We start from the raw sequence: 27,499 nt of genomic DNA, 5'->3' as shown, positions 1-27,499 counted from the left end.
ATAGATAGACAGATAGATAGATAGATAGATAGATAGACAGACAAGTAGATAGATAGGTAGGTAGGTAGATAGATAGATAGATAGACAGACAAGTAGATAGATAGATAGATAGATAGATAGATAGATAGTAGATAGATAGATAGATAGACAGATAAGATAGATAGATAGACAGATAGATAGATAGACAGACAAGTAGATAGATAGGTAGGTAGGTAGATAGATAGATAGGTAGGTAGATAGATAGATTGGTAGATAGACAGACAAGTAGATAGATAGATAGATAAATGTATAGAGAGAACGATAGATAGATACATACATATATGCATAGTGAGAAAGATAGATAGATAAATACATAGAGAAAGATAGATACATATATGCATAGGGAGAAAGATAGACAGATAGATACGCATAAACACACATATATATATATATGTGTGTGTACACACATAAATATATCCACACATCGAAAGAGTTGAATGATATATATATATCATATATATACATAGACACACACACACACACATATACATACATACATACACACAGAAAGAGTTAAAATATATAGATAATATATACATACACACACACACACACACACAGGAGCATAAACATATAATATATACACACATCGAAAGAGTTGAATGATATATATATATATATATATATATATTATATATATATATATATATATCATATATTATACACACACATAGATAGACACACACATATACATACATACATATATACATACACAGAAAGAGTTAAAATATATAGATAATATATACATACACACACACAGAGGAGCATAAACATATAATATATACACATATACATACACATTCACACACACACACACACACACACACACACTAGTACATACTCATACATAGACATACACATTGACACACACACACACACACACACTAGTACATACTCATACATAGACATACACATTGACACACACACACACACACACTAGTACATACTCATACATAGACATACACATTGACACACACACACACACTAGTACATACTCATACATAGACATACACATTGACACACACACACACACACACACACACACTAGTACATACTCATACATAGACATACACACACACACACATATATGATTATATAGACTGATATATATTATATAGACGTCAACTATGTTTTTGTGTAAGAGTCACCAGTCCCAAATTGCCAGGAATGCCAATGTGTCCAGGTCCACCTCGGCTGTTTCTGTGTCCAACAGCAAAGTAGGCAAGAGTGCGCCACGGGTCGAAGGCAGTCTGCGGATCCTGAACATTCTGTAAGTAAAGTAACGAACTTATACATACACTCGCACACACACATACATACACATACATACACACACACATATACTCACAGTCGCGCACACACAGAGAAACGCTTATATGCAGAGACACACATACCCGCACATGCACACACGCACACATGCATATACACTCATACATACATATATGCATGCGTATACACACACATGCACATATACAGACACACATGTACACACAGAGACATGCATACACACATACATACACACAGACATGCACTCACATACATGCGTACACACATACACATACATGCACACACACATACACATACATGCATACACACATACACATACATGCATACACACATACACATACATGCACACATACACATACATGCACACACACATACATATACATGCATACACACATACATGCACACACATATACACATACACATACATGCACACACATACACATACATGCATACACACATACACATACATGCATACACACATACACATACATGCATATACACATACACATACATGCACACACATACACATACATGCACACACACATACACATACATGCACACACACATACACACATGTACTCACAGACACACAGAAATACTTATATGCAGAGACACACATATACACACACACAGACATGCATATACACACATACATACACACACATATGCTCACAGACACACACACACACATGCATATATACTCTTACATATGCTTATACTCACTCACATACACACACATTCTCACAGACACATACACACTGACATATTTACAGACACACACACATGCATATACTTAGATGCAGCATACACACACACACACACACACATGCATATACTTACACAGAAATACATGCACAGACACAGGCAGACCCCACACACACATACACATGTATACTCATACACACACACTTTAAGATGTACACACGTATGCACACATGCAGACACATACTCATTTGCACACACACACACACACACACACATTGAGCGATCTCCAAGGTTTCTCATTCTTCTGGTCCCTAACAATGTGATCATCATCATTTCCAATGTCATCATCATCATCATCATCATCATTTCTTATCATCATCATCATAACCATCACAAATTTCGCAATGTAGACCAATCGTAGCATTCTTCTCGCAGTAAGTCGACGGTAAATCGCTGAAGGTAGTTGAAAATTTCAAATACTTTGGTGTGTGGACGCAAAGTACTGAAGAAGACATCGTACCAAGGAAAGCTCTAGCCTGGAGCACATGGCACAAATTCTTTTCTACTCTAGGCACAAGGCCCAATATTTTGGGGGAGGGTGCTAGTCGATTGGATCAGCCCCAATACGCAACTGGCACTTAATTTATCAACCTCGGAAGGATGAAAGGCTAAGTCGACCTCGGCGGAATTTGAACTCAGAAAATAACGGCAGACGAAATACCTATTTTTTTACTACCCACAAGGGGATAAACACGGAGAGGAAAAACAAGGACAGACAAATGGATTAAATCGATAATATTGACCCCAGTGCGTAACTGGTACTTATTTAATCGACCCCGAAAGGATGAAAGGCAAAGTCGACCTCAGCGGAATTTGAACTCAGAACATAACGGCAGACGAAATACCTATTTCTTTGCTATCCACAAGGGGCTAAACACAGAGGGGACAAACAAGGACGGACAAACGAATTAAGTGGATTATATCAACCCCAGTGCGTAACTGGTACTTATCGACCCTGAAAGAATGAAAGGCAAAGTCGACCTCAGCAGAATTTGAACTCAGAATACAAAGACAGATGAAATACCGCAAAGCATTTCGCCCCCCGTGCTAATGATTCTGCCAGCTCACCACCTTTATATATTCCTTTCTCCTCTAGGCACAAGGCCCGATATTTTGGGGGAGGGAGGACAGTCGATTGGATCAACCCCAATACACAACTGGTACTTAATTTATCGACCCCCGAAAGGATAAAAGGCAAAGTCGACCTTGGTGGAATTTGAACTCAGAACGTAAAGACAGACAAAATACTGCTAAGCATTTCACCCGGTGTGCTAAAGCTTCTGCCAGCTCACCCTTTAAATATTCCATTCAACTCTAGGCACAAGGCCTGAAATATTTGGGATAGGGCCAGTTGATTAGATCGACTCCAGTATGCAACTGGTACTTAATTTATCAATCCCGAAAGGATGAAAGGCAAAATCAGCCTCGGCAGAATTTGAACTCAGAATGTAAAGACAGACAAAATACCGCTAAGCATTTTGCCTGGTATGCTTACGATTCTGCCAGCTAGCCACCTTATGCTCATGTCACAAATTGCGAAAGGTTTGGAGTTCAAAGTTAGCAAGGAAATTGAAAATGATTTTGTTTCTGGCAACAGTGGAGTCTGTTCTTCCATACGGGGCTGAAACATGGATGCTCACTAAAGCATTGAAGAAGCAGTTGGACGGTTGTTATATGAGGATGCTTAGAATGGCACTCAGTGTCTCCTGGAAGAGTCAGACAACAAACGCTGACCTATACCAGGGACTACCAAAAGTAACATTGAAGATGCAGCATAGAGGGATGAGACTAGATGGATGCTGTGTCAGACACACCGATGGAATTGTTAACCCTTTTGTTACCGTATTTCTGTTGAGATGCTCTGTGTTTCTCTCAATTAATTTTAAATATAAGAAAGAATTTAGTAAAATAACTTAGTTATCATTAAGCTGGTGTTAGGAACATAAATTGTGAATAAGATTTGGTGGAAGATTTTAATTCAGAACTTATGAGAACAAGACATTTGTACTACAGAGCCGGAGTTGCTTTCAGCCGGGTTGGTATCAAAAGGGTTAAAAATATCATGGTGACTTGAACCCTTTTGTTACCATATTTCTGTTGAGATGTTCTGTGTTTCTTTCAATTAATTTTAAATATAACAAAGAATTTAGTAAAATAACTTAGGTATCATTAAGCTAGTGTTAGGAATATAAATTGTGACTAAGGTTTGGTGGAAGATTTTAATTCAAAACTTATGAAAACAAGACATTTGTACTACAGAGCCAGAGGTGGTTTCAGCCAGGTTGGTATCGAAAGGGTTAAAAATCTCATGGTGACTTGAACCCTTTTGTTACCATATTTCTGTTGAGATGCTCTGTGTTTCTTTCAATTAATTTTAAATATAACAAAGAATTCAGTAAAATAACTTAGTTATCATTCAGCTAGTGTTAGGAACATAAATTGTGACTAAGGTTTGGTGGAAGATTTTAATTCAAAACTTATGAAAACAAGACATTTGTACTACAGAGCCAGAGGTGGTTTCAGCCAGGTTGGTATCGAAAGGGTTAAAAATATCATGGTGACTTGAACCCTTTTGTTACCATATTTCTGTTGAGATGCTCTGTGTTTCTTTCAATTAATTTTAAATATAACAAAGAATTCAGTAAAATAACTTAGTTATCATTCAGCTAGTGTTAGGAACATAAATTGTGACTAAGGATTGGTGGAAGATTTTAATTCAGAACTTATGAAAACAAGACATTTGTACTGCAGAGCCAGAGGTGGTTTCAGCCGGGTTGGCATCGAAAGGGTTAAAAATATCATGGTGACTTGAACCCTTTTGTTACCATATTTCTGTTGAGATGCTCTGTGTTTCTTTCAATTAATTTTAAATATAACAAAGAATTTAGTAAAATAACTTAGTTATCATTCAGCTAGTGTTAGGAACATAAATTGTGACTAAGGTTTGGTGGAAGATTTTAATTCAAAACTTATGAAAACAAGACATTTGTACTGCAGAGCCAGAACCGGTTTCAGCCGAGTTGGTAACAGAAGGGTTAACAAGCTAGTGCTATGGTAACCAACGGAAGGAAGAAACAGGAGAGGAAAGACGAAGACAACCTGTATCGACAACTTGCTAGAGGATGCTGGTATGGAAGGGATACAGGGGCTGAGGAGCATTATGGAAGATCGAGATGAATGGGGAAAAGATGTGGAAATAGTCTTGGGGTTTCCTGAGGGACAGCCTGGATGAGTAGATTAGATAACCATCACCGTCATCATTTTTATCATCATCACCATCACCATCATCATCATTGGCTCCGTCATAACCATCACCATTGTCATCATCATCACCATCATTATCATCATTACCTATTTCTTTACTACCCACAAGGGGCTAAACACAGAGGGGACGAACAAGGACAGACAAATGGATTAAGACGATTATATCAACTCCAGTGCATAACTGGTACTTATTTAATCGACCCCGAAAGGATGAAAGGCAAAGTCGACCTCGGCGGAAATTGAACTCAGAACGTAACGACAGATGAAATACGTATTTCTTTACTACCCACAAGGGGCTAAACATAGAAGGGACAAACAAGGACAGACACACGGATTAAGTCGATTATATCGACACCAGTGCGTAACTGGTACTTAATTTATCGACCCCGAAAGGATGAAAGGCAAAGTCGACCTTGGCGGAATTTGAACTCAGAACGCAACGGCAGATGAAATACGGCTACGCATTTCGCCCGGCGTGCTAACGATTCTGCCAGCTCGCCACCATTATCATCATTACCATCACCAGCACCACCACCATCATCATCATCATAGCCATCATCATCATTCCCATCATCGCCATTGTCATCATCATCATCGTAATCCATCACTACCACCACCACCACCACCACGCCCTCCCCTTCATTCAACTTCCTTTTTGTTTCCTTATTTGTCTTATGTTAACAGGAATTGCTCCTTCATCATCATCATCATCATCATCATCATCATCATCATCATCGTCTTTGTCATTATCATCTACCACCACCACCACCACCACCAACGCTGCCACTTCTCTTTCTTCCTCTTCTGTTGCAGGGAATGTCCCAACGATGTGTTGTGTTGCCAGTTCTCTGTTGATGGAAGAAACCTGGCTGTGGGACTGAAGGATGGAATGATTAAGGTGAGGAGGGGTGAGGTGGCGCGTGTGTGTGTGTGTGATGAGAAGTGTGATGTGTGTGTGTGCGTGTGATGAGGGGTATAATATGTGTGTGTGTGTGTGAGTGTATGATGAGTATAATATGTGTGTGTGTGTGAGTGTATGATGAGGGGTATAATGTGTGTGTGTATGATGAGAATAAAGTAAAAGAATATATATACATACATATATATATATATATATATAAATTAGCTTGGCTGATGAAGATAGAATAAGATATGGGTGGCAGTCATATCTTGTAAAATCTGAAACCTGCAGGTCCCACATTATCCTTTTCCGGGTATTTCATCTTTCAGATGTTCTCCCTGGCGGTAAGACGTTTTTCTCTAGTTTGTTGCACACACGCATTTTTACTAATACATACGCGGTGAAGCTATACATTCATCATCATCATCATCATCATCGGTCACGATCGGTTCGAGCTTTTAACGTGCCAGCGGCACGGGAGCCAGCCATTAGCGTCGTATTTTTACCTTCGCTATTTCCAGTAAATATCGGTACTTAGTTGTGCCATTTATTTACTACTTTATATATATATATATATATATATATATAGATATATATATATATACATATATATATACATATATATATATATATAACTTATAAGTAAGGGCTAAAGAAAATTATTTCAAAGCCAATATGCTGATAACAGACTATTAAATCGTCAATTTCCACATATAATCTACCCGCTACAGCAAAAATCGAACTGAAGTCAGGCAAACTGGCCATTAGAATATTTAAATTTCGTTATCTCTATATTGAATCAATTTCAGAATTAATCTCATAAAAGATTTATTCGTCTTCAGTAGAGCTTACGAGAGAATATAAATAAGATACCTACATGTGCCCATATGTATATATACGATGGGCTTCTTTCAGTTTCTGTCTACCAAATCTGCTCCCAAGGCTTTGGTCAACCCAAGGCTATATTAGGCGACGTGTTGGCAGAATCGATAGCACGCCGGGCGAAATGCGTAGCCGTATTTCGTCTGCCGTTACGTTCGCAGTTCAAATTCCGCCAAGGTCGACTTTGCCTTTCATCCTTTCGGGGTCGATAAATTAAGTACCAGTTACGCACTGGGGTCGATGTAATCGACTTAATCCGTCTGTCTGTCCTTATTTGTGTCCTCTGTGTTTAGCCCCTTGTGGCTAGTAAGGAAATATATATTAGAAAACTCTTTGCCAAGGTGCCGTGCAGTGGGACTGAACCCAGAACCTTGTGGTTGGGATGCAGAAGTTTTACCACATGCTTGCACTATTGCCTATATCAACCCCTGCACATGTATTTTTCCGTATCCCTGTCTACCTGTCTCTCTCTTTCTCTCTCTCTCTCTCTCTCTTTCTCTCTTTCTCTCTCTCTCTCTACCTCTCTCTCTCTCTCTCTCTCTTTCTCTCTCTCTCTACCTCTCTCTCTCTTTCTCTCTTTCTCTCTCTCTCTCTACCTCTCTCTCTCTCTCTCTTTCTCTTTTCTCTCTCTCTCTCTACCTCTCTCTCTCTCTCTCTCTCTCTTTCTCTCTTTCTCTCTCTCTCTCTACCTCTCTCTCTCTCTCTCTCTCTCTCTTTCTCTCTCTCTCTACCTCTCTCTCTCTCTCTCTCTCTCACTCTCTCTCTCTCTCAAACTCTCCCTGTTTTTCTCAGATATACAACACCCAGTCCGGCCAGGCCAGGTACCAGCTTGCGGACAAGGACTGCCTCATGTTGCACCTCCCCGTCACTCAGATCCGCTTCAGGGCGCTTGATACTGAACGGAGGAACGACTACATGAACATACTGATTGCATCATGTGAGTAGCAGAAGTTAGTCAGCATCATTGTCATCATCGTCGTCGTCGTCATCACTACCATGGCCAACACCACCACCACCACCACCAACATTGTCACCGTCACCACTGCTTGCAACCATCACCACCACTATCACCATCACTGCCACTATTATCTCCACTACCATCCCCATCATCATCGCCATCATTACAACCATGACCACCACCTCCACCATTGCCACAACAGCCACCAGAACCACCACCACCATCACCACTACCACCACCATCACCACCACTGCCACAACCACCACCACTACCAGCATCACCACTACCACAACCATCGTTACCATTACCACCACCACAACCACCATCATCACCACCATCACCACCACCACCATCATCATCATCACCACCACCATCACCACCACCAACATCACCACCACCACCACCAACATCACCACCACCACCACTAACATCACCACCACCACCACCACCAACATCACCATCATCACCACCACCACCATCATCACCACACCATCACCACCTCCATCACCACCTCCACAATCACCATCACCACCACCACCATCATCACCACCACCACCATCATCACCACCACCATCACCACCTCCACCATCACCACCTCCACAACCACCATCACCACCTCCACCATCACCACCTCCACATCACCACCACCCATCATCACCTCCACAATCACCATCACCACCACCACCATCATCACCACCATCATCACCACCACCCATCACCACCTCCACTGCCACCACTACCACCATCACCACCATCACCACCACCACTGCCACCATCACCACCACTACTATCCTCTAACCGTCTTCCAGATGCTTCAGGAATGGTGAAACTCTGGCACTACCCCACGGCTACCTGCGTTGCCACGATTAGCGAGAAACGCCAGACTCTCTCCATTGAAGTCAACCCCGACAGGTCAAAACTTCTGACGACAGGATCCGATGCCTTTATCCATGTTTACGACTTGGAAACGAGGAAACTGATTAACACCTGTAAAGCCAGGTAAGTAGTTTACAGCTGTTGGGCAATGAAGGTCAGTTTGCAATTTGTTGGTTTTGGGGTTTTAGTACAGCAGTAAAGAACTTTCAGCATAGGTCTTTGAAGAAACTTTCATCTCTCTATCTCTTTATTTTATCTGTCTATCCATCTATCTGTCTGTCTATCTATCTATCTATCTACTATTCTATCTATCTATCTATCTATCTATCTATCTATCTATCTATCTATCCGTCTATCTGTCCATCTATCTATTTGTCTATCTATTTGTCCATCCATCCATCCATCCATCCATCCATCCATCTACCCATCTATCTATCTATCTATCTATCTATCTATCTATCTATCTATCTATCTATCTATCTATCTATCTATCTATTTATCTATCTATCTATTTATCTATCTATCTATCTATTTATCTATCTATCTATCTATTCGGGACAACTTTCGGGCCAGGGCCCATGGACAACTTCCAGAGATCCCTGGCCTGGCAGTGCTACCGAGAAGCACTACCCATTCGGGATAAGCTCTACAGACACGGCTCGAGAAACACAGGGCCGACCTGCCCGAGATGCGGTCAGAGCGACGAAACCGTTCTGCACGCACTCGTGCAGTGTCCAACAATTTCCGACCTGTGGGCTTATGTCGAACAACTGCTGTCACGTGTGGGACGAGTCGGTTTACCAGCTGAGTCTATCGTCAATATTGTCACCGCCTCCTTCCTTCAAATGGGAAGGAAGAGCTATTTTCATCATCCTTGTGGCTATGGCGAAAGAATGTATCTGGTGGACGCGTCTGAAAGGATTAGAGACAAAAACACTTCTCTTGGTCAATCTCTCATCAACTTCTTCAAGTACCACTTGAAAAGGAAAGTGAGAGTAGAGAGGCAAGTTTGTCTAGCGAATGTTTTAAAAAAAGATGGTGTGAATGTAGCAAGAATGGCACGTATGAATGACGAAGCCACCTTGAGCATAATCCTATGAACCCAGAAATTGAAAACAGAGGGTTACCCACTTGCAAACAAATGTGGTAACATATAACAATATTGACCAAGGTTACCGTAGTCTTTTCCGTAGGCTTTTCTTCCCACGGATAAACCTTATCTGCTTCCCCCTTTACACTGTACATCATGACACTGTGATACACGATCCCTATTGATCGTTTTTTTCCCTCTTTTCTTTTTTCTTTTTTCTTTTGTTTCTTTTCCTTTTTTTTCTTTTTTCCTTTTTACGATCCCTTTTGATCGAAAACCTAGGCCACTTTTTTTTTTCTTTTTCATCCCCCAAAAGAAAAGCTCTACCTTGTAATTTGTCCCATCTGTGTGCAGCCCTGTGTGGCCAATAAGGAAACTTATCTATTTATTTATCCATCCATCTATCCATCCATCCATCTATCTATCTATATCTATCTTTTTATCTATCTATATCTATCTTTCTATCTATCTATCTATCTACTTATCTCTCTCTCTCTCTATCTATCTATCTATCTATCTATCTATCTATCTATTTATCTATCTGTCTGTCTTTCTGTCTATCTGTCACGATCCCTATTGATCGTCCCGACTATTTTTTTATGATCCCTTCTGATTGGAATTCGACCTTTTTTTTTTCCTTCTCTTCTTCCCAAAAAGAAAAGCTCTACTTTGTATTTTGTCCTTTCTGTGTTCCGCCCTGCATGGCCAATAAAGAAATCTATCTATCTATCTGTTACCTATGTATGTATGTAGTATGTATGTATCAATCTGTGTATATATCTATCTATTTTATAATGGTATTTCAAAATAGAAAATTACCCTTTAACAGGTAATTTTACATGCTAGAAATAGCAGCCAAGACGGCCAAAAACCACAATTTTATAGCAAATTTCGAAGTAAATAAAAAATAAAAACCTTTTATACATGCTTGGCCACTGGTGGTGATATTTATAACGAGTATTCACCACCCTATATATATATATATATATATATTTTATAATGTGTATATGTGAAGGCGCATGGCTCAGTGGTTAGAGCGTCGAGCTTACGATCGTGAGGTTGTGAGCTCGAATCCCGGACCGGGCTGCGTGTTGTGTTCTCGAGCAAGGCACTTTATTTCACGTTGCTCCAGTTCACTCAGCTGTAGAAATGAGTTGCGACGTCACTGGTGCCAAGCTGTATCGACCCCTTTGCCTTTCCCTTGGATAACACTGGTGGCGTGGAAAGGAGAGGCCGGTATGCATGGGCGACTGCTGGTCTTCCATAAACAACCTTGCCCTGACTTGTGTCTAGGAGGGTAACTTCCTAGGTGCAATCCCATGGTCATTCATGACCGAAGGGGGTCTTTACTTTTTAATGTGTATATGTGTGTGTATGTACACACACACAAACTCACACATACACATGCAAACAAGAAAAAGGAACTGAGAATATGAGCATATCTCTTTTACTCTCTTACTTGTTTCAGTCATTTGACTGCGGCCATGCTGGAGCACCGCCTTAGTCGAGCAAATCGACCCGGGACTTATTTTGTAAGCCCAGTACTTATTCTATCGGTCTCTTTGCCGAACCGCTAAGTGACGGGGGACAACATAAACACCAGCATCGGTTGTCAAGCAATGCTAGGGGGACAAAACACAGACAAACAAACACACACACATATATATATATATATATACATATATACGACAGGCTTCTTCAGTTTCCGTCTACCAAATCCACTCACAAGGCATTGTCGGCCGGGCTATAGTAGAAGACACTTGCCCAAGATGCCACGCTAGTGGGACTGAACCCGGAACCATGTGGTGGTTAGCAACCTACTTAACAACACAGCCACTCCTGCGCCTATATACATATATATACATATATACGACGGGCTTCTTTCAGTTTCCGTCTACCAAATCCACTCACAAGGCATTGGTCGGCCCGGGGCTATAGCAGAAGACACTTGCCCAAGATGCCACGCAGTGGGACTGAACCCGGAACCATGTGGTTGGTTAGCAAGCTACTTACCACACAGCCACGAGAAATAAGAGAGTGACTCAAGGCCCGAGAGTTTCGTGCGTTTGCTAAGTGCCAGTAGAGTAAACTCACGAACCTTGAGTGACTCTGTTACTTCTGCTAGATATTAATAATAATAATAATGAAATTATTGTATACAGTGCTCAGGTGCACCACAACTTGTCACAAAGTGCATATAAAGTACATGCAGTAATGTATACAAATGTCTGGGAAGCGAACAGTGTATGAGGTCAAGATACATGCTTGTGTGTGTATGGAGGGGAGAAAACTCAGGTGTACTGTTGGCGAATCTAGGAAGCATGGAAGTTTTGAAGAAAATGCAGTGCCTGACAACTAACAACTGATGCCGGCAGTTTGTTCCATGCTCAGCGTGTGTTTGTATGGAGGGGAGAAAAGAAAAATCAGGTGTAGTTGTTGGCGAATCTCTCAGAAAGCATGGGAAGTTTTGAAGGATGCAGTGCTCCGACAACTAACAACCGATTTGCCGGCAGTTTGTTCCATGCTTCAGCGTGTGTATGGAGGGGAGAAAATCAGGTGTAGTGTTGGCGAATCTCAGGAAGCATGGAAGCTTTGAAGGATGCAGTGCTCCGACAACTAACAACTGATGCCGGCAGTTTGTTCCATGCTTCAGCAACCCTCAGCATGAAACAATGTTTCCAAAAGTCATGGGAGCTGTGCTGTTTTCTTACTTTGTAAACATGTCCACGGGTGTTAGACGGGTGGAGTTTGAAAAGGTGCTCAGAGTTATTGTTTGTAAGATGTTGATACACACACACACTCGTGATGAACAGCGAGAATAGGTGCTGAACACTGCATGGTTTCCTGTGGAAAAAAATCTTTCTGTTTTCCAACATTCTCAAATGAACCTCAGTGGAGATAACTTATGGTAATATCTTGACCTCAGGGGAGATAACCTATAGTAATTTCTTTGACCTCAGGGAAGATAAGTTATAGTAATATCTGGTTACCTCCCTTTCACTGCGAAAATGTTACGACTTGTTTGCATTGTGGACGAGAATAATTGAAGTTATGTCTGCCTATACAGACTTTCTATATCCACCCTGTCGCTAGCCCCAGGAGAGATAACTTATATATTTCTTTACTACCCACAAGGGTTTACACACAGAGAGGACAAACAAGGACAGATAAACGGATTAAGTCGATTATATCGACCGCCAGTGCGTAACTGGTACTTATTTAATCGACCCCGAAAGGATGAAAGGTAAAGTCGACCTCGGCGGAATTTGAACTCAGAACGTAACGACAGACGAAATACCTATTTCTTTATTACCCACAAGGGGCTAAACATAGAGGGGACAAACAAGGACAGACAAAGGGATTAAGTCGATTACATCGACCCCAGTGCGTAACTGGTACTTAATTTATCGACCCCGAAAGGATGAAAGGCAAAGTCTACCTCGACGGAATTTGAACTCAGAACGTAACGGCTGACGAAATACCTATTTCTTTATTACCCACAAGGGGCTAAACACAGAGGGGACAAACAAGGACAGACAAAGGGATTAAGTCGATTACATCGACCCCAGTGCATAGCTGGTACTTATTTTATCGACCCCGAAAGGATGAAAGGCAAAATCGACCTCGACGGAATTTGAACTCAGACCGTAACGCAGACGAAATACCTATTTCTTCACTACCCACAAGGGGCTAAACACAGAGGGGACAAACAAGGACAGACAAAGGGATTAAGTCGATTACATCGACCCCAGTGCGTAACTGGTACTTAATTTATCGACCCCGAAAGGATGAAAGGCAAAGTCGACCTCGACGGAATTTGAACTCAGAACGTAACGGCAGACGAAATACCGCTAAGCATTTCGCCCGGCGTGCTAACGTTTCTGCCAGCTCACCGTACCTCCCTTGAACAGCTCTGGCTTGTGAGAAATTACATTCACCGCAGATTAATTAATTCCTTAATAATCTCATGCAAGAATGTTCCTTCACTCTCATAGTGTCCGGACAGGTAATGATCTGATCTTGGACACAAACCGCCTCTTACGATTCGTGTCATATGTCACAAAACTTGTAAGAAGATATCTGGAATTAATAGACATATGCTAGTTCACAAAAGCATTCTTTCAGAATCAGATTCCAAAAGTTCCAATCTGATCTGGCAATGTTTCTACAGCTGGATGCCCTTCCAAACGCCAACCACACCGAGAGTGTAGTGGATGCTTTTTATGTTCCATACATATATATATATATATATGTGAGAGTCTGTGTACATATGTGTGTGTGTGTGTGTTTATATATATATATATATATTATATATATATATATATATATATATATATATATATATATATATATATATGTAATATTATATATATATATATATATATATAGTATATATATATGTATATCTATATATATTTATTATATATATATTATATTATTGGATAACATATATATTATATACATATATATATATACATATATATATATACACATATGTGTACATATATATATATATACATATGTGTATATATATATATGGTGTATCTGTGTGTGTGTGTGGTGTGTCTGTTCACCCCCCTCCATCATCACTTAACAACTGATGCTGATTTGTTCATGTCCCTGTAACTTAGCAGTTCAGCAAAAGAGACAAACGGAAAAAATGACAGGCTTACAAAGAATAAGTTCAGAGGTCGATTTCTTCGACTGGAAAGGTGGTGTTCCAGCATGGCCACAGTCAGATGACTCAAACAAGTGAAAGAGTAAAGAGCTTTTATATGTGTGTGTGTGTGTGTGTGTGAGTTCAGATGACTATATTATCTGGGCGGATACCATGGTGGCTCCCAGTCATCTTCCAGGTTACGACTAGCTGCATGGATTAGTATTTCGCATTTATGACTACTAGGAGTTGTCTATCACACTGTAAATTCTACCGATGGGTAATTCCATGTCCACTTCACTGAATGGTAAGATTATCTGGAGTGTTCATTTGCAATAATTATGACCATAAAGAATATGGAGACTGATACGTCCTCAAAATTTGCATATATTGGGTTGTCTGGAAAGTTCGTGCCAATTTTTAAAGAAAAGAAAAAGGTCAATAAATACTTGCCATTACATTTTTAATCAACCAAATATGAACCATTTTCTTGCACAATGTGTCTCCATCTTTCCTTTAACTTGAAAATACCCTCTTCCCAGAATTGAGGTGGTTTCATGGCAAAGAATTCATCAAGATAACTTTTTACATCATCCAAGGAATTGAAATTTTTACCATTAAGGCTATTCTGCAGAGACCTGAGTAAGTGGAAATCTGAAGGAGCAATATCTGGTGAATATGGAGGGTGGGGTAACACATCCCAGCCAAGCTGCAGTAATTTTTGTCTAGTTCCCAAAGAAACGTGCAGTCTTGCATTATCATGTTGGAAAACAACACCCTTCATATTGGCCAATTCTGGATGTCTCTCTTGAATTGCAGCTTTTAACTCATCCAGTTGTGTGCAGTATTTCTCAGAATTAATTGTCTGGTTACTTGGGAGAAGCTCAAAGTACAGAATTCCTTTTCAATCCCACAAGACACAAAACAAGACTTTTTTAGGGTGAAGACCTGCTTTTGGGGTGGCTAAGGGTGGCTCATGTCGCTTACTCCAGGAACGCATTCTCTGAACATTTCGGTAGATAATCCATTTCTCATCACCTGTCACAATTTGCTTTAAAAAAGGTGCGTTTTCATTCCGTTTATAAAGTGAATCACAGATGGAAATGCGATCCAAAAGGTTCTTCTCACTCAACTAATGTGGTACCCAAACATCGTAGCAATTTGTGTACCCAAGCTTTACCAGGTGCTCATGAGCGATGGATTTTGATAGGTTGAAGCTTTCTGCCAATTCTTGGGGTGTGCAATGTGGGTTATTCTCAATTAATGACGTGATTTGGTCATCATCTGTAATGGATGGTCTGCCTGATCGCTCTTTATCAATAAGGCTACAATCTCCAGCTCAGAACCTTGCGAACCACTTCCGTACAGTTCTTTCGGATAAAGAAACATCACTGTAAACTGCGCATATTTCTTTGGTAGCTTGTGAGGCATTTTTCCCTTTACAGAAAAAGAAAAGCCTCAAGTGCCGAAAATTAACTTTCTTATCTTCCATTTTAAAGGGTTACAGAATTAACACAGGTTATAGGAACATAAACCTTCTTCCATGAAAAGACAGCTTAAACTGTGCTCTAAATGGAGGTGTAGTCAAATCCTATTTTATGGACTCAACCATGTTCTAAAATAAGTCAAAAGGTAAGCTACTATAAATCAGCACGAACTTTCCGGACATCCCGGCCGAGCTGCAGCAATTTTTGTCTGGTTCCCAAAGCATCAAGTGCCGAAAAGGAACTTTCTTATCTTCCATTTTAAAGGGTTACAGAATTAACACAGGTTATAGGAACATAAACCTTCTTCCACGAAAAGACAGTAATTTCCCTTTATATAACGGTATTTTTTCATAGCGTTTTCAAATAGCCAGATAACCGAAGAGATGGTGTTGTGGATTTCCACTTCGGCATTTGAAACTCAGAGTTTTATCTTGACTATCGAGTAATGTAACATATTATTATATAGATATATATATATATATATATATGGTAAAAGCACCATCCGTTCGTGTCCGTTTGCCAGCTCTGTCTGGCACCTGTGCGGGTGGCACGTAAAAAGCACCCACTACACTCACGGAGTGGTTGGCGTTAGGAAGGGCATCCAGCCGTAGAAACACTGCCAGATCTGACTGGGCCTGATGAAGTCTTCTGGCTTCACAGACCCCAGTTGAACCGTCCAACGCATGCTAGCATGGAAAGCGGACACGCTAAATGATGATGATGATGATGATGATATAATCTATATATATATATATATATATATATATATGTATGTATATATGTATGTATATATGTATGTATATATTTATGTATGTATATATGTATATATACATGTATATATATATTGGTTTCACTCATAACCCCTATCTCACTTTGTACTTATATGTATATATATATATTTATGTATATGTATATATGTATGTATATGTATATATATATATGTGTGTGTATATATATGTGTGTGTATATATATATATGTGTATATATATATATATATGTATATACATATATGTATATATATATGTATATATATATATATATATATGTGTATATATGTATATGTATATATATATATATATATATGTATATTTTATATATATATATTTATCATATTGGAGGAAAAATCAAAAGGAGGGCAGAACGAGTATCTCAAGTCATTAAGAATTAATTTAATTAGGGTAAGGTGACACTCATATACACACATATATAAACACTGACTCGTTGGTCAACACCCGAGCAAGAAGCAAACTGGAAGACGGGGAAAGGGAATGGAGGTAATCCAGTTTCTAATCTCCTGAATCTTGAGAAAGTCATTAAAAGAACCCGTTTAAGTACATTGGCCGGCACCGGTTATCTTAGAGTAAACAAGGAAATGTGCGGCCTCGATATCTATTGACACATAGCTTGTTGCTAGGAAGCACCACCTGCTGTTATTCTAGTAGTAGTAGTAGTGGTGGTGGTGGTGGTAGGAGTGGAGTAGTAGTAGTAGTAGTAGTAGTAGTGGTGATGGTGTTTTGGTACTGAGTATTTCATTTTTTATTGTTAGCAAATGGTAGTGGTGGTGGTGGTGGTAGTAGTACTGTTGGTGGTAGTAGTAGTATTGGTGGTAGTGTTACTGGTGGTGGTGGTAGTAGTAGTTGTGGTGATGTTGGTGGAGGTGGTAGTACTAGTATTAATAGTAGTAGTAGTAGCAGCAGCAGTAGTGGTAGTAGTAGTAGTACCAGTGATAGTAATAGTAGTAGTAGTAGTAGTAGTAGTGATGGTGATTGTAATAATAGTAGTAGTGTCTGTAGTAGCAGTAGCTGGTGTTGTTGTGTGGTGGTGGTGGTGGTAGTTGTGGTGGTGGTGGTGGTGGTTGTGGTAGTTGTGGTGGTGGTGGTGGTTGTGGTAGTTGTGGTGGTGGTGGTAGTTGTGGTGGTGGTTGTGGTAGTTGTGGTGGTGGTGGTGGTGGTTGTGGTAGTTGTGGTGGTGGTGGTAGTTGTGGTGGTGGTAGTATATCCCTCCATGTCTTCTCATTTTATTTTTATTTGTTTTTGTTTTTCATTTAATTCTTCTCCTGCTGACTTACTGCAAAAGTCTGTACCTTCTTTCACTTATTCCCATCATGGGACTGCAGCCATGCTCAAGCACCCCCTTCAAGGGGTTTTACTCAAATGAATTAACCCCCTATTTTTTTTTTTTTAAGCCTGATATGTGTATATTCTTTGTATTTTTTTGTCAAACCACTAACTCATGGGGATAAAAACAAACCAACATCGGTTATAAAGTGATAGCAACACTGACACAGACACACACACTAAAATAATTTCGTTATTTCCTTTAGCAAGTTCGGATGGTTCTTTTACGTGCCACCAGCACTGGTATCACAACAACAATTTTCGATCAAAAATCAATGGAAATTGTAGTTGTGATACCAGTGCCGGTGGCACGTAAAAGAACCGTCCGAATGTGGCCGTTGCCAGCGCCGCCGCAACTGGCCTCCGTGCCGGTGGCGCATAAAAAGCACCAACCGATCGTGACTGTTGCCAGCCTCGTCTGGCCCCCGTGCCGGTGGCACGTAAAAAGCACCATCCGATCGTGGCCGTTTGCCAACCTCCTCTAGCCCCTGTGCTGGTGGCACGTAAAAAGCACCCACTACATTCACGGAGTGGTTGGCATTAGGAAGGGCATCCAGCTGTAGAAACTGCCAGATCAGACTGGGCCTGGTGCAGCCTCCTGTGGCCTCTGTGCTGGTGGCACGTAAAAAGCACCAACCGATCGTGGCTGTTGCCAGCCTCGCCTGGCACTTGTGCTGGTGGCACGTGAAAAGCACCCACTACATTCACGGAGTGGTTGGCATTAGGAAGGGCATCCAGCTGTAGAAACTGCCAGATCAGACTGGGCCTGGTGCAGCTTCCCAGACCCCGGTCAAACCATCCAACCCATGCTAGCATGGAAAGCGGACTTTAAACGATGATGATGACACACACACGCACACACATATATAACCACATATCTACAATGTCTATTCCAGTGATTCCCAGCAGTTGATGGATGGCCACAAATTCCGTGTGTTTGCAGCCCAGTATCACCCCGCTACACAAAATACTTTCATATCAGGAGGATGGGATAACACAGTCCAAGTGAGTCTTCATAAGTTTATTATTACTATCGTTATTATTTGGCCTGATTGGCGAGACGCTAAACCAGTATGAAGCGGTGACTGACAGGGGCAAAGATAAAGCGGGGAAAAGTCTGTGGGCTTGCAACTGGGCACCTGGAGAGGCAAGCCCATGCCGTCCAAACAGCGTCGTAGGGCGCTTGCTGGACAGACGGACCCGTTAAACTGCTCGGGGCTGGTTCGGTCCGACCTCCAGGTGGATAAGAACTGGGAAGAGGTGACGAGCAGGGTGGCACGTCTCACCCAGAAATGGGCCGAGAGGAAGCAGTTCCCTGAAAGGGGTCGAGCGGAGGTGGCGAATGCGTACATCGCATCCGTCATCTATTACCGCTTGACCGTCGTCCCTTGTCCCGACCGCTGGTTGGCCAAGCTGTACGCCTGCTCTTCGACTTTTGTGGAAGGGTCAGGTGCCACTGGTCAGGCGATCCATCTGCTGTCACGACCGCTGAACGGAGGCCTTGGAATGCCGTGGTTGCTGTTGCGCAGACATGCGCTCAGGCTGCGGCATCTCAAGCGCTTCCTAGACGGTGAACAGGTGTGGTCGTCTTTTGTCAGACGCGATTTTCCGCAGCTCGTCTCTTTGACGGAGCTGCAGACCTGGATCAACGTAGACCGAGAAAGGGCGCTTGGCACCTCGAGTGCCGTCAAGCCCTCTCCGCCCTCCGCGGCAGGCGGCAATGCGGTCGGTTACAGCTCCACTCTAGCGTTCTATAGAGGGTTAGTGGAGGAAAAATGCGACGACGTTCTCGGGGAGAAACTCTAGGCGTTGAAGACGACGAACTGAGCGGTCTGTTCGGGAGGACTTTCGGGCCGGGGCCGATGGATAATTCCAGAGGTCTCTCGCCTGGCAGTGCTACCGAGGGGCTCTGCCTGTTCGAGATAAACTCATACCGGCACGGAAGTGCCGTCAGCGGGCCTGCTGCGAGGTGTTGCCAGGACGACGAAACCGTTCTGCACACACTCGTCCATGCCCGAGTATTGCTGAAATATGGGTTATGTCGAACAGCTACTGTCACGTGTAGGAGGATCCGACTATCGGCCAAATCCATTGTGAAGATTGCCCCACCGACCTCCTTTAACAAGGAGGGCGAGGCCGTTTTCTTGTGCCTAGTGGCTGTGGCGAAAGAGGTCATGTGGTGGACTCGTTTGAAAGGCTAAAGACAGACACTTTCCTCTTTGGTCAAGGCCTCATCAACTTTTTCAAGTTTCACTTGAAAAGGAAGATGAGGTTAGAGAGGAAAGTGCTGTCCGATAGCAAGTTTTATGAAAGGTGGGTGAATTGTGCGAGACTGGCCTGTATAAATGGACCAGTTCTCAGGTTTCGCCTGTGATTTCAAAAAGGTAATACAAAAGGAGAAAAGAAAAGGGGACTCTCTACACCCCCTTTTTAGACCAGGCTCCCGTTGGCTTTTGTAAGGTTTTTTCCACCAGGAACCTTTCGAAACGTCTCCCCTTTTGGGAGTTTTTCATTGTTGAATTTTATAAGTTGTTATAAAGATTTTTACTCGATGTTTTTAACAAACGGACAAAACCCTTTGTAACCTTTCGTCCTGTTTTGTCCCTTTATGTAATCATGCGTGTTAGCCCTTGTGGCCAATAAAAAAGAATTGATTATTATTATTATTATTATTATTATTTATTATTATTAATTATTATTATTATCACTATTATTATTATTATTATTTATTATTTATTATTATTATTTATTATTATTATTATTTATTATTATTATTATTATTATTATTATTATACTATCGTTATATTATTATTATTATTATTATTATTATTATTACTATCATTTTATTATTATATTATTATTATCATTATTATTATTTATTATTATTATTATTATTACTATCGTTATTATTATTATTATTATTATTATCATTATTATTATCATTATTATTATATTAATTACTATTATTATATTAATTATTATTATTAGTACTATTATTATTATTATTATTATTATTATGATTATTATATTATTATATTTTGACTTTTGCTTTATATTTGTACAAGTTGGCTCCAAGTCTCACCCAGAGACCGCAAGAGACACCAGGTTGGAAGTTCACCGTTGTTGTTATGCCTAGTGTGCCATATATTTGCTTGTTTTTTGTGTTGTACTAGTGGATGTCTAAAAAAAAAAAAATTGTTTGTTTTAAACCTTGAGATTACATAGAAAGTATTTTGCGTAGGATATGAGCAGTTCCCATGAGCACTATCTTTTGAATTTCTGCCATTGGGGTTTCCTGGTATCTGAGTTAGGTAGCAATCAGCCCCTTTGCTATCATTCCCAGGGCACCTATGACAACAGGTATTGTTTTAGTCTTCAGCTTCCACATTTTGCTGATTTCTATTTCAAGATCTTTATATTTGACTCAGTTTTTGGTAGGTCTTGACAGATACGTTTATATCGAGGACAGTCATATCAATGAGGAGGCATGTTCTTCTTCTTCTTCTTTATATTATATTATTATTATTTATTATTATTATCATATTATTGATGGATGAGAGCAGAGAGCATGCCATCAAAGTGACACTGGGGTAAAATATACGAAGCCCAGTATACCCATCATGACTACCCGTCTGATAAGGGTACACCAGGCACATGCATCACAACCATATGTGCGCAACATGGTGATCTCATATCAAGATAGACATGACCTGCATGACCTTGCAGGTGGGGCCCAGTTAGAATTTTCTTCAGGTCCAAGTAGCCATCCCACTCAAAAGGTCCCAGATAAGGTTGTTAAGGATGTGAACGAAACACCATGTTCCAAAGGTGATTATTCACCCCAAAGAATTCCTTTCAACACATGGCTATGATGCTCTCCCACTACTTCTGCTCGTGATCAGAGATGCACATACCGTCAGGCACTGAGGGATGCTCAACTGGTTAAGGTCAAACAACTGACAGGCAAATCTGTGGTATTGAGCAGAATATTTGCTGTAGCCCATCTTTTACACCAGACAAAACAATGTACATGAAACACTTCCAATCAGTTAGATCAGAAGCCATGAGAGCCACTGCCTGGTACTACATCAGGGCATTAGCAAATCTGTGGTATTGAGCAGAATATTTGCTGTAGCCCATCTTTTATACCAAGACAAACACATGTACATGATAACACTTCCAATCAGTTAAGATCAGAAGCCATGAGAGCCACTGCCTGGTACTACATCAGGGCATTAGCAAATCTGTGGTATTGAGCAGAATATTTGCTGTATCCCAATCTTTTATACCAAGACAAAACAATGTACATGATACACTTCCAATCAGTTAAGATCAGAAGCCATGAGAGCCACTGCCTGGTACTGCATCAGGGCATTAGCAAATCTGTGGTATTGAGCAGAATATTTGCTGTAGCCCATCTTTTATACCAAGACAAAACAATGTACATGATAACACTTCCAATCAGTTAAGACCAGAAGCCATGAGAGCCACTGCCTGGTACTGCATCAGGGCATTTATAATTATTATTATTATCATTATTATTATTATTATTATTATTGAGAAAGGGAGTAGTGCATGCCATCAAAGTGACACGGGTACAAATATATGAAGCCCAGTATACCCATCATGACTACCTGTCTGATGAGGGTACACCAGGTACATGCATCTATTATCATCATCATCATCATCATTGTTGTTATTGAGCTGAAATTCCATTGAGATTTACTTTGTGTGTCGTGGGGTTGATTTAATCAACTAGTTCCCTTGCCCCAAAATTTCAGGCTTTGTCCTTATAGTGGAAAGGATTATTATTGTTATTATTATTATTATTATTATTATTGATGTGAGCGAGCAGAGCATGCCATCAAAGTGACACTGGGGTAAAATATACAAGCCCAGTATACCATCATGACTACCCGTTATAAGGGTATAACCGGCACATGCATCACAACCATATGTGCGACATGGTGATCTCAATCAGATAGACAGTGCATGACCTTGCAGGTGGGGCCCAGTTAGAATTTTCTTCAGATCGGTAACCCATCCCGCTCAAAAGGTCCCTGAATAAGGGTGTTTAAGGACGTTGAACGAAAACACCATGTTTCCAGAGGTGAATTATTCAAACCCCAAAGAAGAATTCCTTTCAACACATGGCTATGATGCTCTCCCACTACTTCTTCTGCTCGTGATCAGAGATGCACATATCGTCAGCCACTAAGGGACATGCTCAACTGGTTAAGGTCAAACACTGACAAGCAAATCTGTGGTATTGAGCAGAATATTTGCTGTAGCCCATCTTTTATACCAAGACAAAACAATGTACATGATAACACTTCCAATCAGTTAAGATCAGAAGCCATGAGAGCCACTGCCTGGTACTGGCATCAGTATTATTATTATTATTATTATTGTTATTATTATCATTGAGTGAGAGAGCAGTGCATGCCATCAAAGTGACACTGGGGTAAAATATACGAAGCCCAGTATACCCATCATGACTCCCCGTCTGATAAGGGTACACCAGGCACATGCATCGCAACCATATGTGCGCGACATGGTGATCTCATATCAAGATAAACAGCACATGACCTTGCAGGTGGGGCCCAGTTAGAATTTTCTTCAGGTTGAATAGCCCATCCTGCTCAAAAGGTCCTTGAATAAGGGTTGTTTAAGCATGTTGAACAAAACACCCATGTTATGCATTGGGGTCGATGCAATTGACTTAACCCCCTCCTCACCACAAGGTACCCTTTAAATTATTATTATTATTACTAAGTTGGCAAGCTGGCTGAAATGTTAGCACGCTGGGCGAAATGCGTAGCGGTATTTCGTCTGCCGTTATGTTCTGAGTTCAAATTCCGCTGAGGTCGACTTTGCCTTTCATCCTTTCGGGGTCGATTAAATAAGTACCAGTTACGCACTGGGGTCGATATAATCGACTTAATCCGTTTGTCTGTCCTTGTTTGTCCCCTCTATGTTTAGCCCCTTGTGGGTAATAAAGAAATAGATATTTCGTCTGCGTTATGTTCTGAGTTCAAATTCCGCTGAGGTCAACTTTGCCTTTCATCCTTTCGGGGGTCGATAAATTAAGTACCAGTTATGCACTGGGGTCAATGTAATCGACTTAATCTCCTTGTCTGTCCTTGTTTGTCCCCTCTATGTTTAGCCTCTTGTGGGCAATAAAGAAATAAGAAACAATAGCACGCTGGGCGAAATGCTTAGCAGTATTTCATCTGTCTTTACATTCTGAGTTCAAATTCCACTGAGGTCAACTTTGCCTTTCATCCTTTCGGGGTCAATAAAATAAGTACCAGTTGATTATTGGGGTCGATGTAATCGACTAATCCCTACCTCCCCCAATCTGCCCTTGTGGCAAAAATTTGAAATAATATTAATAATAATAATAATAATAATAATAATAATAATAATATTAATAATAATAATAATTGTTATTATTATTATTATTATTATTATTATTATTATTATTATTATTATTATTATTATTATTATTAAGGCAGCGAGCTGGCAGTATCGTTAGCATGCCGGGCAAAATGACAAAATGGCAATTTGTCCATCTTTAAGTTCTGAGTTCAAATTCTGCAAGGGTCGACTTTGCCTTTCAGCCTTTCGGGGTACAATAAATTAAGTACCATGAAACACTGGGATCAATGTAGTCGACTACCCCCCCCACACCACCCTACAAATTTGTCACCACCTCCACCACCACCACCACTCTATATCCTTTTACTAACCACACCTTCTCTGCCTCTTCTCTCTTTCAGTATTGGGATGACAGGAACCCTCGCTCCTTCAGGTGAAAGACATATCTAATTACTTTACTTCTTCCTTCCTTCTTTCCCTCCTTTCTTTCCTCCTTCTTTATTTCCTTCTTTCTTCTTTCGTTCTTTCTTTCTTTCCGTGCATTTTTACTTCTTTCTATTACTCTTTCTTTCTCTCCTTCTTTATTTCCTTCTTTCTTTCTTTCGTTCTTTCTTTCTCTCTTTATTTCTTTCTTTTTTTCATTCTTGCTTTCTTTCCCTCTTTCTCTCTGTCTTTCCTTCTTTCTTTCTCTTTATTTCCTTCTTTCTTTCTTTCGTTCTTTCTTTCTCTCTTTCTTTATTTCTTTCTTTCTTCATTCTTGCTTTCTTTCTCTCTTTCTTTCCTTCTTTCTTTCTCTTTATTTCCTTTCTTTCTTTCATTACTTCTCGATTTCTTTCTCTATTTCTTTCTTTCTTTCTCTTTCTTTCTTTATTTCTTTCTTTTTTCATTCTTGCTTTCTTTCTCTCTGTCTTTCCTTCTTTCTTTCTCTTTCTTTCTTTCTTTCTTTCTTTGTTTCATTCTTCCTTTCTTTCTCTCTTTCTCTCTGTCTTTCTTCTTTCTTTCTTTCTCTCTTTCTTTCCTTCTTTCTTTTTATTTCCTTTCTTTTTTTCATTCTTGCTTTCTTTCCCTCTTTCTCTCTGTCTTTCCTTCTTTCTTTCTCTTTATTTCCTTCTTTCTTTCTTTCTCTCTGTCTTTCTTTCTTGCTTTCTTTCTCTCTTTCTCTCTTTCTTTCCTTCTTTCTTTCTCTTTATTTCCTTTCTTTCTTTCATTACTTGTCGATTTCTTTCTCTATTTCCTTCTTTTGTTCTTTCTTTCTCTCTTTCTTTTGTTATTCATTTATTTGCTTGCTTATTTTAGTATCCCCCTTTCATTCCCCATCTGTGTTTCTAGTTGTGGCTTACCATCTGGTGATTCCATTCCTGGATTAACGAGCATTTGCATAACACAGTCATTTTCTTTGAAGACAGCCTTGAATAATGAATATATATATAGACAGATAGATAGACAGACAGATAGATAGATAGATAGATTAAGAAATGGAGTTAAACGCAGGTGTTATTCAAATTTTAATACTTCCAACATATGTTTCGAAGAAAGCATTGATATTATTCCGGAAGGAATAATACCAATTGGACAAAAAGATGTGCACAAAGTGACATCGGACAAAAAATCTGGTCACGGATTTGTACCATTAAAATTCTTCAAGGCAGTGTTTGGGGAAGAAACACAGACACACACACACACACACACACACACACACACATAGAGAGAGAGAGAGATAATGGTGAAAATAAATGCACTATCTTTATTCGAGCACCACCTTTATTTGAACAAATTGACCCCAGGACTTATTCTTTGTGAGCCTAGTACTTATTCTATCGGTCTCTTTTACCAAGCTGCCATGCAGTGGGACTGAACCCAGAACCATGTGGTTGGTAAGCAATACGTATGTAATATAATTTCTTTATCTTCGGATTCTTTTAAGTATGCTGGGCCACTGGTTTAAATTGATATTAATTAATTAATATTAATTTCTACCCTCATTATTTAACTTATATATATATATATATATATATATATATATATATATATATAATAATATATATATATACAAAATGAGGAAAGAGAAAATGGAGAAATATATCTAAATCAGTCATCAACTATCAGATAATACCCCAATCAATACTTTATTAAACCACTACACAATAGCAATGATATTATACATTAATATAGTACAATATAATAACAAGACATAGAAATAGAAATAGAAATACATTTACATTATAGCTGACAGCTGTTTCGGCGTGAAGACAGGTATGTCCCATTTAACCTATTAGCCATATAAAGCAGGTACAAATGAGACATTAACAAGAATATTCACGGCCTCTTCAGAGATTTTAATGCAATTATGAGTACAAATCCTAAAAAATTTAATATAATATAAATATGTGTGCATACACACTCATATTCTTACATATATATATATACACAATAATACAATATAAACAATATAGATCAATATACATTAACAAACACAATAATGTTCCATATTGAACTCCACAGTTCCTCAACCAACATCAAGAAACCACAACAACCCCTATCTCATTTTATAATTTATATATATATATACATATTAATTACCACATGTATGTATATATATATTCACATATTGACACATGCACACACACACACACACATAGATAGCTATATATACGTATACAGACCCTAATTGTCATCCGTTTTATTCCTTCCATAGACATTTCACTGGTCCCCATATCTGTGGTGACTCCCTGGCCATTGATGCCTCAACCAACCAAATTCTTACTGGATCTTGGAGAAGGACAAACATCTTACAG

At 39.9% G+C, this 27,499-nt stretch overlaps 1 protein-coding gene across 1 annotated transcript; it reads left to right on the top strand.

Moving 5' to 3' along the window:
* Positions 1-1,055: 1,055 nt before the first annotated feature.
* LOC115229232 (WD repeat-containing protein 38-like) lies at positions 1,056-27,499 on the top strand (the record flags this gene model as incomplete). Its single annotated transcript, XM_029799620.2, has 7 exons — positions 1,056-1,309; positions 6,169-6,253; positions 7,931-8,075; positions 8,906-9,095; positions 19,220-19,328; positions 25,106-25,137; positions 27,400-27,499. Coding segments are annotated over exons 1-7 (804 nt in total), but the record flags the coding sequence as incomplete, so codon positions are not given.

Source organism: Octopus sinensis, unplaced genomic scaffold, assembly GCF_006345805.1.
Source record: "Octopus sinensis unplaced genomic scaffold, ASM634580v1 Contig12194, whole genome shotgun sequence".
NCBI lineage: Eukaryota > Metazoa > Mollusca > Cephalopoda > Octopoda > Octopodidae > Octopus > Octopus sinensis.
This window is presented reverse-complemented; position numbering and strand designations above follow the sequence as displayed.